General features: G+C 41.2%; 1 protein-coding gene across 1 annotated transcript in view; it reads left to right on the top strand.

Moving 5' to 3' along the window:
- hcn4 (hyperpolarization activated cyclic nucleotide-gated potassium channel 4) overlaps window positions 1-19,428 on the top strand; it is an 82,861-nt gene extending 63,433 nt beyond the window's left edge. The window contains exons 7-8 of the mRNA XM_030127676.1: window positions 7,819-7,983; window positions 10,364-19,428. Of these exons, the coding sequence (XP_029983536.1) occupies window positions 7,819-7,983; window positions 10,364-12,621 (2,423 nt within the window). The 3' untranslated portion in view covers window positions 12,622-19,428. The remainder of the gene's footprint in view (window positions 1-7,818; window positions 7,984-10,363) is intronic.
- The last annotated feature ends 354 nt before the right edge of the window (window positions 19,429-19,782 follow it).

Below are 19,782 nucleotides of genomic sequence, written 5' to 3'. Positions count from 1 at the left end.
CTAAAATGTTGTCCAAAATGTTCCCTCCATGGGTCTCTCGTCAGTAAGGCATCATTCATATTCAGAAAGAGGTTCAGTACGCTCACAGGCTTGTTTCTAGCACATGTATCTCAGTAATGGCACAGTTTGTGTGACAGATTGGACATTCTGCCACTCAAAGACGCTGAACTGAGCTGTACTCTAGTCCACCGTGTCATCTAAATCCATTACTTCTGAACGCAGACATAGTATAACTGACAAAAGTGCAAAAGCATTGGTTTTGGAACAGAAACTGGCTTGCTCGCTTTAATCTTAAGCCTTGGATCTGTAATTATTTTCCCCTCTTAAGCATTATAGGCGCAAGGCTTTTGACTCCATTATCCTGTGACTATTCCTGGTAGTGGTACTCCTCTGAGGGTGTGAGGGTGGGGGCTAGTGAGGTAAGCCTAGAGCCACTGGGAGTTTGTTACCAAACATGAGTTAGTCATTCATGAAATTAATTGGTGCAGGATCAGCACAGGGAGTATGTGGCACATGTGGATCTCAGTGTGGCTGTCAGTATCAGCAAACAGGAAGTCAGAAGCAATGACCAGGGTTTTTGGTAATAATTTCATTAGCACAGAGAGCTTTTCCACATAGAATGCATTATTTTGCATGTATGTGTGAGAATGCAGATTTATTTCAGTGTATGAATGAAGAGTGAAGCAGCTGCCCAGTCGTTTTTGTTTTTGTCAAACACTCTCAGCGTCAGCCGGCGCCAGTTCATGGCAAACAGCAAATGGCGTCTGAATACTCATCAACATCCCAGCAGACTCCTGTACCGTAACTCATTCATTCATATTCAGCCTGAATTATTTACACAAATATACACTCAGCAGTCTGCTCCAGTTTGTTAGCTGTTGGGTTAGCTCGAGCCAGAGAGCCTAAAGTCTAAAGTGGACACGACATGTCCTGGATGGGAGCGTCGGTTGGGCACACAGCGATCCAGCGGAGAGGGGAAATATAATGTGACTGCGGTAGTGACGCCAAGGGACACATGGATCGCTGCCAAGTCTGTGCTCTGGACGCTGCTCGGGGCTCTGAAAGAAAACATGTGCCCCCACCCCCACCCCCTACACTTCGCTCATTCTCTCTTTATAGGTCCGTATTGAAACCCTTATCTGAACAGCATCTTCACTGCCCTCTCAGTGCCCAGACCGAGCAGGTTATTGTGTTGTTATAGTTCATCTTTTGTTGGCTGCAGTAATTGATGTGTTGCCAGTTCAGACTGCGGCTTTCTCTTGGTTGAAGTAGAGCTCAGTGACCTTGTGGTGGCCCTGCATGCCAGTCAGAGGTGCTTATCAAAAGCTGCCTTTGATTGCACCTCTAAGATGGCTCACTTTGCCTCTGAGTGAGTGGCTTGTAACAGCTCTGTGAGTGAGGGGGAAAAAGAAAGTGAGACAGAGGTAGTTTGAGAGAGGGAGGGGGTTAAGAAGGGGAGCAAGTCGACTGCACAGTTTGCAATCTCCCGTGTCATCTTTTTGGTTTTACTCAGCCTCTGACTGGTTCTCTGTAAACGGCGCTCTCTTAATCTGAAGTCTCTTGAAGTCCTGGGTTATAGAGTAATACTGCCTCCTTTTACCTTCGCTCTCTTTTACTTTGTCTGCCTTCCTCTGAGCTCAGACCGGCTGTGCTACAGAGCTGCCAAATGACCACCCTAACTGAGTGAGTCAGTGAGAGGGGCTGGCAGCCGCAAATACCCAGGTAATCCTCCCAGTCCTTAACCCAGTTAACACCTCTGCTCCTCCTCTGGAGCAGCATCACCTGACAACTGAGGCACTGCAGCAGTTGAGTCATAGAATAGTGAATATGATGACATATTTAGTAGTCTGTAATATATGGATAGACTGACAATGTACAATACATTTTTACAATTTTTTATGTACTTAGGTATCACATGTTTTGAGGTGTGATGCAGCTGTGTTATATAGTCGTATGTAGTCATACACCTCTGGACATTTCTACAACTTTGTGTGGTTATGGGAAGTTCTCTAGCTTCATGATGAAACAAAGGTCTCTGTTGGGTCTGTCTGTAACATAGTAGTCACAGTATAATGGTTTTTTGTGCAGCTTTCCGGTTCGATTTTAGTGAAAATCTCAACACTCACCTCATCTTCTTTCCTCTTTTCTTCTCTTCTACTGCTACACTAGTGACAGTTAGTGATTGTTACTAAATTCAGATTTGTCCACATTGTTTTTGTTTTCCTAAGTGCATTATTGCTTTATACACTACACCTAAACATCTTAACTTTTGTCTCTCATCATCATATACTGTAGGTTACCCAGCCTCAGCAGTGAGAAAATGAGATGTGATGTGATAACCCTGGACCCTGCATCAGCCTGCGTGCTGAAAAACAACAGATATCATCTACCTGTCTGTGCAAGCTAGCGAAATGCAAGGTGTTTGCGCAGCAATGCTAATGCTGTGAGGGAGTGAACATGGCATGTCACGGGAAATCAGGCAGCCCACTGCGGATGTTTCAAAGGTTAGAGAGTGTCCGCTTCCTGGGCTGGGGGCAGTGTTAGGGAGGGAGATGGGACCTGACAGCAGGACTCAGAGTCCAGGTGAGCTTTGCCAGACCAGGCTGCAGGACAAAGATACTTTATCACAGACTGAGCAGGCCTGCTCATGCTTATTAATTCACATGAGGGAAAACATGTAGGCACATTTATGTACACAATGAATTCCTGACAAAAACATGCAAGAAAACAATAACTTAAAAACAGACTGAAAGGCCAGAATTTGCATTTATGTGCACAACTTTGCAAGTACTGACTGTTGTCTGTGCACACATACGTAGAGTACCCCTGTCTTTAAGATAACATTACAACCAAGTTCAAATACTGTTCATCATGAAAAGTTAAGTCGGAATTGCATTAGTTGTGCAGATCATTGCTCATCCACCAAACTGCAAGACAAACAACTTGAGCCTTAAGGCAGGTTAATTGGACAAAGGTTTCTACAGCTGTACATTTTTAATAACTCTCAAATTTCCTTTTGTTCTGTTGAATTTAATAATTAGGTTTCTGTCTTTTCATCAGCTATGTTAGAACAATAATATGCCATCCTAATTAAGTTAGTTAGACAGTGTTCAAGTCTTCATTCATGTGTGATCTTAGAAAAATTCCAAGGCCTCATCCATATTTTAATCTATTGTCATTTACACAAAATAACCGTTACACCCTTGCAAGAGATATGCCATAAGCCAAGGGAACACTGTTCCAAGGATGGGATGGTGTCCCAGACAGACTTTGTTTTTCCACAACTATAAGGCAGAGGAGGCAGTCCAAGGAATATGGATTTGTTGATCATTGCTGTGTGAGTCCCAACTCTTCTCACCTTCTTCCAAGAATTGATCACCTGACTTAATTCATGTCCAGGTTTAGGTACTCCCAGTGGAGAAACACCACAGAAATAGTCAGTAAAACCTCTAAGACAAGACATCGACACGCCATTATATCATGATCATTCTGTGTTCCTGTATTCAAAAATAAGCTTATGCCACTAATATTATAACATAATTGTATATTTCCCGAAGTGCAAAATTAAAAACATGTTCCATAACGGCAGTTTTCAGCCAAGCAGATTTTCCCTTTCTTTGTAGCGTTCTGTCCCTCACACATGTGCACACATGACATCTGCATGGTAGTTTGCTCTCCACTTCTAAAGCTGGTGCAGCAGTGACTCCAGGGAAGCTTCATCCCAGTGAGAGCCCTGAATGTGGGCTGAACCATCTACCAGAGGACCAGTCATGTTTGATCTCATCAAGGTCACAGTGCATGATGTTTCAGTTCTCATGTGTCGGAGCAACATCCAAATTTAATTGCCCATCATTCAATTTTGATGAATGCATTGTCGCTAATGTGTTAAATGAAATGCATACAATAGAAATGCTTACGTAACATCTCAAACCTACCAAAATCAACTATCAGAACTCATATATCCAAATCCAATGATGTGTACATTGTGTTTTGAGCCGTTTGTCTTACTTTTACATTGTTGTTATCTTGTATTAACCTCTATTACAACTTATTTTGAGAAACCATAGGCCATAATTCTGTCCTGATTATGAATCGGCTTTTTGTGCGGGCTACACAAACATGTATAATTGTAGAGGAGGCAGTCTAAGATAAAACACATGCCCCTAACAGAGTACTGGCAGAGCTACACCAACTAAGCCTGTTCTTTGATTTCATGCAGGATTTGGGGAGCATTGCGATGAGTCACGGAAGATGTGAGTAAGCAGTGGGAGTAAAGCATTCATAAATAAATTCAATGTAACTCACAAATCGTCCACAAAAACAGTTTAAGGGTGCAGTGCAGAAGTTCATTTGTCACTTAGCACCAATGTATGGGTTACACTGTCACACTGTTGTACCTTTACATCATGTAATTTCTAGCAGAAAAGTTTGAAAGAGTATAGAAATAGAGATCTACATCATTAATTTAACGAGTATACATAATATGAATTTACAGTATTTATGTCAGTGTTTTGGGGGTTTTTTTTGTTAATTTTTTCTTTTTTTTTTTTTAGAAAACATGTTTATCATTCTTTAATTTGGTTTCAAGTTGTAATTGTTCCTCATATTCAGGACAGTGTTGAGCTTCAGGGCAGTCGCCTGCCCCTCGACACTCAGAGTCCTCTAATCTCTTATTGTTTAGCTCTGGGCGAGTTGCACCAGACCTACGCTCTGTTATGGATTTTTTCCACACTTGTAGTTCAGATGGCACTGGTAAATATCTGGGCTTCACTTGCCTTCTGCAAAGACAGTTAGATGAGGCCAGAGGGCTCATTGCAGCTCACCGCCTCATCTTGGCAGTGTTGGCTTCATCCAGAAAGCCACGGGACAAGAGGATTTAATACAGAGCTGCGATGCTCCTCTCCAGAGGGGATTACTGGAGCTGTGCAGCGGGAAATGGACCCCCAGCACAGCTACAGCCAGGGCTGCTCTGAGAGCACACACTTACTGTATACACACACAGCCACATGTGCAAACAAACAGTGTGTACGCACAAACACAAAATGGTGTCTTTACTCTTTCAGGTTCATGCAGCTCTCCTGCTAACTTGGCCACTATCCAATCATCCATGCTCTTTCACATTAAAACACACACAGACACACACAGACACAGTAACACTTCGCTCATCGTGTACGTCATGCTTCATATACAGTGCAGATTTATCACTCACTGTTCTGTCAAATCGGGCATTTTGCATTTATCTATTCTCCTATATCATTTTTCAAACCATCACACATCCTCTTCCACTCAGTGACCAGAAAAAAACACTTTCCTTTGCCGCCTAATGTAGTTCAATATATTCATCCTACACTGAATGCTGCATTTTACAAAATGTTAATCTTTTGTAGATGTGTGCACTTGGCTGAATGATTTTTTTAAACCCATGTTTAGCTGTGGTTGGGCTCCAGTTAGATAACTATTTTATACTATTATAGAGGTTAAATACATCACAGTGGCAAAATCTATATAATATGTTTTATAATAAATCACCTCTGCGTTTGGCTAAAGACCTTTTAAAAGCACATGTAGCTTATTTGTTCTCTCTTTCACACATCAAATTGTACATGCATTAGTGGCACTAGGATGGCAGAGAGAAGATTAACTACTAGTACTTAGAAGCATCTGTTACAGGCAAAAGCAGAGATGTTGTATGGAGCTTTCCCTCTCAGTTGATTAACTCCCTACACTGTACAGGAAGCTCTCCATCTGTATTATTAAATTTCGTGTAGACATAGCAGATCCAATGTGGCTACTTTGATTCAGTCTTTCATTAACAGCACCAGGCTGTGTTGATGTTCTACACAACTTCAGATTGTATTCATTCATATAAAAAAAAAAGAGTATACACTTTTTATCATGTATCACACTGCCACATATCACATTCACTTAAACACATATACTACATCAAAGTTTTTAGTGTCCATACAGTGCAAAAGGGCTGTTGCTGTTGGGCAAGTGAAATATAAGCACAGAATCAATAAACAGTAGCATGTAATATAGTATATGGAAGTGGAGAAGACAATAAAGAGAAAGACAGTTATAGTGAATAGTAAAAGTATGCACAAGATTATGAATACTGGTTAAGGAGCAGAAAGTAGCAGAGGGCATTTTGCAGGAGATTTGAGAGCGTGTTGAGAGGATGAACTGGAAATGGTTATCTGAGAAAGGGGAGGAGACATGATAGTAAGTCAAGATATTAGGAAATATGTGCAAAACAAGCAAATGCATATATCACCTAACCAGGTCCATGCAATTTCCACTTTATTGAAGCTTATTAATGTATATGAACATGTAGAATTTAAAAAATATAATACCAGTATTTCAGCATGCTGCCTTGCTGTCATAAATAAAACATACATGTGTATATATAGTGCACTCACACACAAATGCAGATGCAATTCTCTGCAGACACTGCCTCTCACATGGAGACATTTGACTTGAATAGCATATGCATGACATGTAACATCTATGTGCAGTGCAGACACATTTGCGCCCACACACAGTCTCTGTGTTTGAGCTCAACAGCAATGCGACTTGCTAAATGGAGCATTATTTTTCCTGAGCTGGGATGGCAGATGAGGGCTGGCAGACCTCTAAGCTTAAAAAAAGGGCATTAAGAGCTGTACTGATGGATTATAGAAAAGTTGTAGTTTTTAATGCCAAGAAGTAAAAACAGTATATGTTCAGATTCCACATTTTTGCTTAGAATGTTTAGCATTTTATTTTTCTTGTCTCTTGTGATATCTACCGAAGAAAATACCTTATGGTTCTGTGCTTTTGATATTTTGGTGTATATGTGTATCTGTATATCTTACATCATCGCACAAAGTACAAGGAGAAACATTTTTTTGTCTACTAGCAAAAATGTGGCAGGGTAAATCCCCAGAAACACAAGTGGCTTACTATTAATACATATCCTTTTTTTTTCAATCAGTTGAAATCCTTGTTGAGATTGAAAATATCTTTCCCAACAGTGACACAGCAAAGACAGCAGCACAGACATTATGACAACAATAAATGAAGACAGAACAAACACACATCTTTCATACAGTACAAATAAATGAATACAATATCTAGTTATATACAATAAAAGAGGATCATGATTAATAAAAGATGAGTTCAAGCAAGCAGTATGTGCCTTCAGTAAAACACATATTGTTTATTACCTCCACCAAGGAGGTTATGTTTTTGCCAGCGTTAATTTGTCTGTCTGTCTGCCTGTCTGTGTGCAAGATAATTCAAAAAGTTATAGATGGATTTGGATGAAAATTTCAGGAAATGTTGATACTGGCACAAGGAACAAATGATTAAATTTTGGTGGTGATCGGGGGGGCCACTGATCTGACTTGGCGGAGGTCTGCACTCTCCGAGTGCTTTTCTAGTTGAATATATGCCATCAAAATTGTATTCAAATTAATGTTTTCATATAAAAGGTGTGAAAAAACAGCTTGTTTCTTCCATCGCTGGTAAGTATTTTATTGTAGGCAAATGGAGATGAGATGTGATGTAATAACCTTAGAGGTGTTAAAACGCAGACACATTTGCATATTTTACAGGTTTGTAGTGTTTTTAAATGCTGCATCTGAATGTGATATAATTCCAGCTAATTTTAGTGTTTGTGAATGCAATGATTTTTATTATAATATTGGAGCTGTCTGACAATGAAGGAATCAATAATATTGACGGGGGTATAAGTATCTGTTGTGTATTCTTGTCACAAACAAGCTTCTTCATTCAACTCACTGTACTTTGTGCTGTGCTTTCTTTTTTTCTTTCCAGAGATTTGTTTGCTGACGCGAGGCAGAAGGACAGCCAGTGTGCGAGCGGATACATACTGTCGTCTGTATTCCCTGTCTGTAGACAACTTTAATGAGGTACTGGAGGAATACCCGATGATGAGAAGAGCTTTTGAAACTGTTGCCCTGGACAGACTGGACCGTATTGGTAAGAGAACAATGATTCGAAGACCATTTTACACTCAAATTAGCAGGATTTCTTTAAATCATTAAACACAGGATGCCACCAATCAGGACACTGAAAACTAGTTGGAATATTTAAAGCTTACTCTCTTCAGTTTGCAAATATGCTCCTTATTAGAATAAATGACTTAATTATCTCTTCAAAGTATAACTTACTGTCGATATTACTGCCTGGAATTGTTCCTAATGTTTGATATTGAATGGTTATAGGGGATCCTCCAATCACATTAATGCAGTGTACAAACAAAAGAATACTATGTCAGACACTTTAATAATAGTTACATTGAGTGGAAGAGTCAGTGATATTTCTTCTTTCTTGAGGACAGTTTTGGAAATTAGTTGGTCAGTGTACATTCTACACTGGGAATGCCCAGTATTTGCATATAGAGAATCAGATTTAAATGTGTTTTCCAAAATTAGAACTGATATAAAATATATAGTTTTTAGGCATCAAATAAGGCAAACGAAACATATCCATATTCATGTTTGCTAATGCTTTGAACTTAACATTAGCAAACATAGACAAACAGTCCAGAAATGAGTATTTGTTAGAATAGACTGATTTTTAGTCAAAGCTTTCATACATCATATTCCTCTGGGACAGTTTTACACGATGCTATCGGGTGCTTTATGCCACTTCTTGCACAAAAAGCAAGTAGCTGTGGCTTATTTGATGGCTTATGATCATCCATCCCCTTAATGATCTTCTAGCTCAGATTTTCAGTAGAGTTCAGGTCTGGAAGTGGTCCACATTTTTTCCAGAGCTGTACATATTATGATATGTAATATAATATCTGTGAAATATGATCTTTTGTAGACAGTGCTTCCAGATAAAACTTTGTGGATGTTAGAATGTTCACAGTGATATTCACTGACTGGAATTACTTTCAAAGTCATCTGCATATAAACATGCTGATGGAGCTCTTGGTTTTGAAATCCCTTTGTGACGTCTCTTAAGCATACAATTGATATTCTCTCCATATCCATCACTTCCCAGGCTCAGCCCGGGCAGATGAAAAATTCACAATGAAAGGCACGCTTGTATCATCACTCAGCCATTGCTGCATGCTCTGTTTTATCCTCAGCTATGTTTAGAATGGAAGCTAGAGAAATTGCTTCAGGGGATCTCTTTGTAGAAAATGGCTGCTTTGAAAAGATATGGTGGGCTGATAGTGATGTTTCTGTGAGATGGTCTCCTGCATATGTCCTTTCTCCTGGGCTTGATGATCATGAACAACCCTCTTTGCTAATAAAGTCACTCACACAGCGCTGATTCACAAAATAATTACTGTCTTGATGGACCTTACACAATCTGATTGGAAGTGTGTGGATGATAAAGGGTCACATGGTGCTAGGGTCAAGCTAGATGTAGATACAATACCGCTGCTAATCTGCTACTAGTCATAACAGAAAATGGAAAGATTGATCCAGACTTAATTGCATTTACAATATCTTAAGATTTCACAGCTTTTGTTAGCACCAAATTGGAAATGGCAGACATGTGAATTAACCCTTTCACTGCTAGTGCGACCATTCAGCAATGACTAATACGGTATGAGGTCAGATTTGAGCTCTTTTCTCTTTGAGATTATCTCAGCAGTTTGTATGCGACACTCCACCTTATCTCCTTAACCTTTTACACAGCTTGTGACCACTATATTTATTTATGAAATAAAACCCATCCTGGCATCTTTGTATTGCATCTCAAATATTTGTCCAAAATTAGTGTCAAACAATTACTTATATGTGCACATAACTACCTACAACAATGGGGGTTTGAAGTAGAAATTGATGATTTATTGTGATATATATATATAAGGAGGATATATATATATATGTATATATATATATATATATACATAAACATTACCAATTGATAGCAAGAGCGTAAATAACACACCAGCAGACATTGTTAACCTAACCAATTACCTCAGTGCAGCTCAGTGTTCCACGGTGAATCTCCAGCTTGTAGTACAATGATTGCTTTATGTTTTGGTCTGGATACCTCGGAAATCATGGAATAAGCTAGTCAACAATACACCACCTACACCTCAGGCTGCCATGCAACCTAATTGTTCTGTATGTGGATAGTTATCACCCACCTACTGGATTTATATCTTTTATTGTCTTTCTTTCTTTGTCTTTCCTTTTCTGATTCACCTGCTCTCTCATTTTGTTCCTCTCCTCTCCCACTTGTGATTTTGAGCAGTTGCTGTGCTATTTTCAAATATTTAAATATTGTTGGAAAATAGGTTGATTACCTAACTTGGATCAAACATCCATTCTTTTACTAACCTGTCACTCTCTGCATGTGTTTCTATGTATGTCTGTCTGTGCTTTCACAGGAAAGAAAAACTCCATCCTTCAGCACAAGGTACAGCATGACCTCAGCTCTGGTGTCCTCAACTACCAGGAGAATGAGATCATCCAGCAAATTGTCCAGCATGATAGGGATATGGCCCACTGTGCCCACCTAATGCAGAACGCCCCACCCCAGACACCTCCATCACCTACCCCTGTCATTTGGGCCCCTCTTATCCAAGCTCCACTTCAAGCAGCGGCTGCCACCACTTCTGTAGCAATTGCCCTGACGCACCACCCCCACCTTCCACCAACGCTCTTCAGACCTCCGGTTTCTGTTCTGGGGTCCCTAAAGGACCCCCCCAGCAGATTTAAGAAGTTCCATACATTTGTTCCTTCCTCCACAGCACCTGGATCTGCTGGAGACTCTCCCTCTAGCACACCCTCTAAAGTGCGCACTGGGGTGGACATGCCATTGTTGGCCACTTTTCGGGCTCAGCAAATGATGTCAGGTTTAGGGGCAACTAGCTCTAGCCAACAAGCCTCAGGTAGTGGAGGCCATCGTGGGCCTAGTGGAACTGGATCTGTGTCCAGTGCAGGAGGGGCCTCTGCCTTCCCCTTTGGACCATATTCATCATCTGGTTCACCCTCATCTAGTACGGCACAGTTGCACCCTCAACCCCAGCACCAACAGCCCTTTCGCTCCAATACCCCACCTCTCTCAAACCTCTTCCACCAAGGCTCTATAGGTGGGAGCACAGGGTCAGGAATAAGTGGAGGGGCAGGTGGTGCCTGCGGTGGGACCACAGGTTGGTCTTCAAGTGGAGCAGTTGGAGGTTCTGTAGATGGCGCCACTGGAGGTGACACTGTTTGGGCTACAGAGGACTTAACAGTTACCACAACAGAAGCAGCTCCAACAGGACACTTTGGGATTGGGAGAGCCTCTGGAGGATCAGTAGGAGGGACCTCAGGGGAATCAGTGGGAGCCATGTCTGAAGGATCAGTGGCATGTACTGCCAGTAGATTAGGAGATGGGTCATCACTTGGTTCAGTGGGTGGTGTTATAGGAGATGTAGTCAGGAGATCTGTGGGAGGGACTTCTAAAGCATCGCTGGTGGTGACAACTACTGGAGGATCACTTGGAAGGGCCTCAGTTGGATCAGTGGGAATATCTCCTGGAGGATTTACAGGAGTAGCCCCTGTAGGATCAATTGGAGGGGCCTGTGGGGGACCATTAGGAGGGGTTTCTGGAGAATCAGTGTTAGGAAATTATGGAGGATCGTTAGGAAGGTCTTCTGGTGGATCAATAACTAGCCATATAGGGGGAAGTTCTGTGGGAGGGGTGATTGGAGGACATTTTGCCAGACCAGCAGGAGGGGCAACAGGAAGTCATATAGGTGGATTGACAGCTTGTCCTATAGGAGGGACCTCTGGTGGGATTACAACTGGACATGTTGATTCCTCCCGTTGTCAGAGTCCTGTATCTACCGGTTCATCCAGTCCTATGGCTGGGCAGCTTCACCACAGCCAGCCACTTCCCAAACCTCCTCAGGTGGCCCCTCTGCAGCAGTTTGCAGGGGGAGGTAGAACTACCAGTGGCTTAAACCTCCTCCACTCCCCTCCACAAGGTTCCCCATCTTCTAGTAGAAGACAGCACAGTCAACCACCTTCTGATGGCTCCCCATCTTCCCTCAGCCATTTTAGCCTGGCAGGACTCCAATCTGGCTTCCTGCCTCACCAGATGTCCCTAGAGAGATCTGCCTTGGCCTCCTTGGCCCAGTATGGTTCGGCAAATGCCTCTCCCTGCCTTACCCCAGTGGCACCCAGCCCTACTATTCAAAGCCCAGTTGCAGGGAGGACTTTCCATTATAGTGATCCCTCCAGTGCCACAGGATCCCATAGTTCTTTGCTCATGCCTCAGTCTTCTCTCCCTTCACAGCATCCCAACCAGCCTCATGCAACAGGGAGAGATTCTCCAGTGGGTCGCTTTTCTGAGGACCTAAAGCTTTTATCCAGCTCACACTCATCACTGCCCCAAGAGTTGGCCCAGGCCTTTGACCACCAAACTCCTCATTATTCTATGGAAACTGGTTATCACCCCTCTCCCTTTTCCTCACCCACTCTTATGCCCAAACCCTGTAGCTCAGTACCAGGGCGAATGACTCCTCCAGTCCAGATGTCTCCTGGGCACTCACACCAGACTCAGTCCCCGGGGGACTCCCCTCTACGAAGGGGCACTGCTGCTCATGCATCAGATCTAGAACCTCAAACTGTGCGCTCAAAACTCCCTTCCAATTTGTGAGGATTGATCACACCCACCTGTGCTCCTTCAAACTGAAACACACACTACAAGTGTGACTTTGCTGTCTTTCTGTCTTCAGACTTCACTGTGTTTCACCTCATTTTACCAAGATCTTAACTTTACTGTGATTTAAGACATTTTACTGGGTATCTCAAATCTCTAGAATACTCTGTATTTGTTTTATCATTTATCCTCTTTTCATACATACTGTATAGAGATAGAGATATATTTAGACGATAAGTTAATCAAGAGACAGGGAGGGTGTGAAAAAATATCTCATTTAAAGGACTGTCATTTTGTTTATTTCTATAACTATGCCAAATTTATCTGGTGATGTTTGGGACTACAATTTAATGGACTACACAATAATACTCTTTTACTGCAGGAACCTATGCACTAATACCTGCATGTATAAAGGCTTTTTGTGTGTTTAAAAAAAAATTATTTACATTTTTAGCTAAAGCAACATGCTTCACAACAGGCTTACTCTTGTACCATCTAATACAGGATCACATATTGTTGATCCTTAAATGTATCTATTAGATTGTACTTATTTATCCTCTGTAAAAAGTTTTCAAAACCTTATGGGAGATGGAGAAAAGATTTTAGGAAACCAAAAAGACTTTTCCTGTGGGGTAATAATTCTCCTTTTCTTGGCCCATCTTGGTCGATTCTTTTTTATACCATGTTATCGTAATAATACTGTTTCTGATGCAGGGGAAGAGGGGTTCAGCGAGCTACCCTCCATCTCAATATTGAGACGTAACAGTATGTGAGTGACTGGCTTTTGGCAGAGTCCTCAACCATGCCCTAACAAGCTCACTTTGTCTTCCAAGCTCATGCCGCTAATGTGTGTAGAAAGCATGTGTTGTTTGTCTTCCTGACTGTGTGCAACTGTTAATGTGTGAGTGTTAGTGAGAATAATGTGTGAGTCTGTAGAACAGTCAGATATAGGGCAAGACTTTTCTCTGGACTGATCTAAAGTTAGTTTGCCTTTTACATACAAACACTAGGACTTCCATTAAACCCAGCTTGTGTGTTGCATCGTGTAGCACTCAGACCACTCAAAATGAAATCAAATAGCCCAACCCCAAACCTGACCAGTTAGCAAATACAGCACATAAGTTACAGCACACAAGCTGAAATATCCTAAAAGTGCTGGAAGTGAAACCATGCCACTTGATAAGTAATTTGTGCGTTACTTCTTCTACTGTAGCTGCTATACACACAGACATGTCTCTTCATTGAAGGCCATTGCTCAGTTGCGGATGTTGAATGTATGTGCATTTTATTGTTGTTAAAAAGTAAGTACTGCAACCCTGCTAGATGCACCCATGGCATGGTGCTCTAGTGGTTTAAGAGACTGTTCCCTAACTAAAAAGGTCATTGCTTCAATATCTTAAACAGTTGCTTTCATTTAGAATATTTTTTTTCCTGCCAAAGTGTCCTTTAGTAAGACACAGAATCACTACCCACTTATTTGTTGTAAAGCAGTGTGGATATGACTCATGGTCCATAAAGGATTGCCTTACTCCTGTGCTGCTGCTATAACTTGTAATTTTTATTTAAACTGATAATGTTATTTTACTGACAGATAAACACGTACAGGTCAATATAAATGCATTACACGGCGCATACGTACGATAGATTGCATTAAACTGTGTGCATTCTCAGATGTACTAGTAGAAAACACCTATGCATAGTATACTGTATGTGTTTTCATACATGGACTGACACTATCAGAGAGATTTACAGTGATCATAGTAGAGGAAGGTATCACTAAACTCCCAAAGGAGGGGAGCTGATATGCTTCTACATGTTTTTCTACAACTCATCACCAAGACAGACCTGGGTTCCATACAGACAGCTGAGTCCCTAACTCAGTCACAGCACTCAGCTACAGGAGCCTAATTTAACAAGACATGTCTGTAATCCCTTGACCCTCACAGGCTATCATGGACTGGCACACAGAAGAGCACAGTGACCATGCGCTCCCCTCATTACAGTTCCCAGAAGTCCCTATAATAAGGTATAGCAATACATGATATGACACCCAGCTGCACGAATATCCATTTGCAGACATGCTTCCAATCACAGACCACACATTTAGATCAGATAGGCTAGGTGAAACGGCATGTACGTTTTGCAAGGTACTGGCACAGAATGGAATAGCATGGAATTTGATTTAGTTTCATTTTCAGGCAAAAAGGGGGGGGGGGGATAGGGAATATGACAAATTATTGTTTCCAGAGTTTTGTCTCAATTCTGCTTTCTGGAATGTAATTTTCAGAATTTATAAAAAATAAAGAGAATGTATTTGATAAATTGTTAACCACTATGTGAGAGAGAGCACAGGCCAGACTGAACCTGGTGTAGTGGTGTGTAAAGTGGGTGTTTCCAGTGTCCTGAACCACTAGAATTTTTTCCTTAAAATTAATAGGTGACTAAATAAATAAGTATATTCCCTTGAATCATTCTGTGCTTAACCAGATCTCTGACCATGCAGTTCCTCTGACTGAGCTGAAACACTGCAGAACAATCCTCATAATCCTATGGTTCCACAACCCAAAGCGCTGTCGCTTTGACAAATAGACCAGACCACTTTTAGTCTTGATACTTTAAATGTTTCCTTGCTGAATATTAGAGATAAGGCTCTCTTTTTAATTACTTTTAAGTACAAGAGTGTGGACTCAATGGCCACAGTGGATAAATAATGGCTAAAACTTGCAGACGCTGGCTGAAGAAATCTAAATATAAGGTCTAATTAGTAAAGAACTGCAGATAGCCGTAGAAAGCTGAATGCAAACTTTGTGTAAGATCATGTGACATCTCCAACATGGGGAAGTGGCAATTATAATGTGCTGCACCCAAAGTAAATCTGTAAGAAACGCTAATTTTAATACCTTTATGACTAGGGATTTAATTTCTCCTATTTGCAGTCGATATGAATGGATGCACTCCACAAAGCATGACAGATTTGTGTAAATATAGATTTAAAAAATAAATAAATAAAAGATTTTTAGTCCCCAATGCCAAGCGACAATGTTTAACGAAAGTGAAGACAGCATACATAACTACACTAATCAATAGTTCTGTTAAATTTTGTTTTAGAAAATGCAATAACAACCAAGTTATTGATCAGTGGTAAAAAGAAACATCAGTCGTCCAACCCCGAACAGCAATGTTTTTCCAAGAATAAACAACAAAATCCTAACAGCATGGTGTGGCATTTCCAGGTGTGATGGTCTCATCAGTCACTCAGATATTAAAACTTTATTAAGCCAGAACATTTATTCAGTTCTATTTCTTATTTTACTTACAAATCTGATTATTCTTGAATGACATTAGACAGGTGCCATTAGTAATTGACTGAACTGAAGCATCTTTTCAAAGTTGTCACTGCAGACAGAGCAGGTGTCTCTGAGAGGTGTTTTGTTTGCCTGTCCATGCTGGCTATGGTTTAACATCTAGTAGTCATCATCTGTGTGATTAGCATGACTCTGAAATCTTTGTGTATGCAGCGTGCTAGAATTACACGTAAAGGCTCGTTCCTCCATAGTACAAAACCATCCAGAGGGGTGAAGGATGGTGGGACAGAAAAACAATGAGAGAAAGCAAACACTAAGAGCTCTCTTTTGGAATACTGATGGTCTGCATACATTTACAGCTTAGTCTTCCTGTACCTGCTAGCCTTGCACTGCACAAAAGCAGAAAAGCTGCTGTGCCTCACACATCAGAAAAAGTCCCCTTTTTTCCTCACAATATGACCTTATTAAGGTGTTGGATTGGAGAACAGTTTGAAGTCAGACTGCGAGACAAAGGTGTATATGTGAGTAGACATTGACACGCTAAAGGTGTGATGTAGTTGGACACAGCCACAGGGAACGTAAGTAGACAGGCACCTTCATGCTGGCAGGGCTCTTATTTCTGGAGGACTTGTGGCATGTCGGCCCTTCCTTATGATTCTCCCTGAACACTAGTGGATATTTGTCAGTGTGGTATTGATTTGAAGGCTATGAGGGAAAGCGCTGAGGGTTGTTATGTAGCTTTTGTATCCCAGGCTGCTCTGCGGGCTCGATGCTACGGGTGGGCTCTGTCAGAGGAGGCTGGGACAAGGAGGCACAGGTCAGAGCTTATGGGGAGAGCCGCATTGAACAGAGATTGATTAGTTGGCTCGAACTTAGTCTGGTCCATTATTGCAGATAAGTGGTTTGGGGGAGGGGATGGCGGGAGTCTGTAGTCAGTTGAACCAGTCACTGTCAGTTAAAGAGCCGACACAGTCTGCATGATTTTATGTCCATCTCATCGAGGCAACACTTTTTTTGGCAAAATCTCCCGTCTCGGACATTTTATGCAAGAGTCAATGCCAATTTTTTTTTTTTTTTTTTTTTTTTTTGTATGAAATTAAGGAAAGCAGATTTTGATTGATGACCATGCAGCTTTGAAATTGTGTAATGAAAATGAAAAGCGCTTTCATAATCCCGAGGGTCATGAAATTTTCCCAACTCACAGAAGACCATGTAATCCTTCTTTCCGAGTAAAGCTATTGAAATAACCAAAATTGGAGTAACAAGATTTTCACCTGACAGCAATGTTTATTCTTCAAGGGGATTTGCTATTTCCATCCTCCCAGACTATTTGCTGCAGCTGCATCTGTAGTATAATGTAGTATAGAGACTGTTTTTCAGAGGAATCAGCTGGGAATTAGATAAGGAGGCTTTGAAACTTTTTGTGTCTTTGGAGAGAACCGAATAAAGAAAAACACGGTGAGTCACTGGCTCATGCGGGGAACTATTTTCATTATGTTTCCTTGTGTCACACAACTAAACAAGGGGGAGAAAACAGCTGTTTGAGAGACACAGAAATAAAGCAATGAAGGGTAGCTGAGGGGTCGCGGATGTTCTGTCCAAACATTCCAAGATGGTTCATTTAAGTCAGTTTAAAGCACCACGCTGGAAAAAACACCTGATGCATCTCTGTTTTCATCTGTTAAGTTGTTCCATTTTAAGATCCTGCACTGGTATTGTTTGGTTGCTTTACTTCATTTTAGTCCTCTAGCTCAGGGCTTCCTAGTCTTGTGCATTAAACAGCATATTTTACTGTAAAGAGGAAATAAGAGTAAATCTGCAATATCTGGTCAAAGTTATTAATCACGTTCTCTTCCCGAAGCCATTTCTTGCTAAGGCCCCCATCAGTCACCATTATTAGTTAGATCTTTAGCAACCACTCAGAGTGTATGTTGCTGCAGTGCAACCCCCATCACAGAGCTTTGGAGGCGCTCCACATGGCACCTTGGTTCCATTTCCTATTCATGGTTGTTTTTGTAACATAGCATTCTGAGATTCTGTTTGGTGCACTTCCAATTTCACTGCCTAATCTTAGCCTCCCTCTCCCTTTGTGCTGCCCAACTCGCCCATGAATATGGGTGGGTGAATCAGCGATGCACACTAATGAAATCATTTGCTGTGATTGAGGATTAGATGTAGCAGCAGTAGAATTGAACCTGCAATTTCTCGGGGGAGACAAGGCATGTGTTTTTCTGAGGACCTCGTTATTCATTCATTGCCACACATTGCTCCCACCCCCTACAAACACTCAACATATTTTCATATACGAGCACCAGAATCAGGTGTTCAGTATGACAATGTACCTCAGAGTATTTGGATATGATATACGGATTGCTATATGTAGTGAAAAGTTCTGCTTATCGTAGCATCTAATAGAAATGACCTCTTTAGCTGCAGCAGCAGCAGTGAAATGGAATAAAACAACAGTAATGTTATTTTGACCACAAAGTGGGCTGTTGGGCAGTGTAACCAGGATGTGACCCTATTTTGGAATGCCATAAAAAAGTGAGGTGAAAGATGGCATCAACTGTAGATCCTTCAGGGTAACAACATTGTACAAGTGACATGACCAGACTCTCTCTATGTGGCTGTTCAACATAGTTATTATTTCATGATAGTTTTTGATTGTGGAGACACTCTCAAACAGACGGGTTTGGTAAACACATTTGCAAATCTGAAGCTTAGAATTATTTCTGAGAATCCCGTGTTAAAGCCAAAGGTGAGGCAGTTCTTTTGCTGGATTAGTGCAGATGAAGCAAGAGATGAGGGTTTGCGTAAAAGAAATCCATCTTCTCGAAGCTGTCTTTCATTTGCTGAAGTACGTCCTATAATTCCACTTAATCTGATGTTGGAAACATAGCGTCAACAAGGTACTTACTTATACAGATTTATATACTGTATTTCCATAGGACCTATTTATATTTCTGTATTTATTTTAGACTCTGTAAGCAATGTCACCAAATTGTGTGTATGTACAGATGATTTTGTCATCTATGTCTATGATTTTAAGGGAACTTGTCATTTGCATTGTGTAATCTCTCTACCATGGTGCGGCGCAGGAGTGGGACATTTTCTTTACATGATGCTACAGACCAAGACTTTCTACCTGAAGGATCGACCTTTTTGTTTCAAGAAGGCAGTGACTGGTTCAACACTCCTCACGAGGACACACACCCTTCTGAAGAGGACAGTATTTTGACTGTTTGATATTGTTCAACGGATATCAATCTATTTTTTTCTGCATTTAACATGGGAGCAAGGGGAAAAAGCAATAAGGGAACTGTACAGGTATGGTGTGACTGGATGTGTACCTACAGGACATTGCGCTGACCCACACAATAACCACACACACAGTAGCCGTGGCTCGTAGTTTGTGTGGCAGTGAAAGAAGTGAGGCAAATACTGCATTGTCGATAAGCACACATACTGGTTGAAATAAAACAGTATAGAATAAAATATATGGAACACCTGCTTGGAGTGTTTTTATCACATGCAGCGTGCTCTCAATTACAATTCACAAGGTTGCCTGCCACTTATTTTTCTTTTCCCCGTCCTGATGGATGTCTGTGCACATTTTTAACACCTTGTATATGTGCGGCTGCGAGGTTAGTTATTCGCATTATTCCTTTCATTTCTTGTGAGATATGTCAATAAGAAAAAGGGACACACACGCAGCTACACACAAATAGTGGTCAAGAGACAGGTGAGGCTCCTCAGAATGCTGAAAATGTTGGCAGACTGTAAAAAGGAGGACAGTCTGCGTCTGCTCCTGTGAGCACTCAGCCATCTGCTTCATTAGAATTCCCCCTTGAGG

Source organism: Sphaeramia orbicularis, chromosome 3 (genome assembly GCF_902148855.1).
Source record: "Sphaeramia orbicularis chromosome 3, fSphaOr1.1, whole genome shotgun sequence".
In the NCBI taxonomy this organism is placed as follows: domain Eukaryota; kingdom Metazoa; phylum Chordata; class Actinopteri; order Kurtiformes; family Apogonidae; genus Sphaeramia; species Sphaeramia orbicularis.
This window is presented reverse-complemented; position numbering and strand designations above follow the sequence as displayed.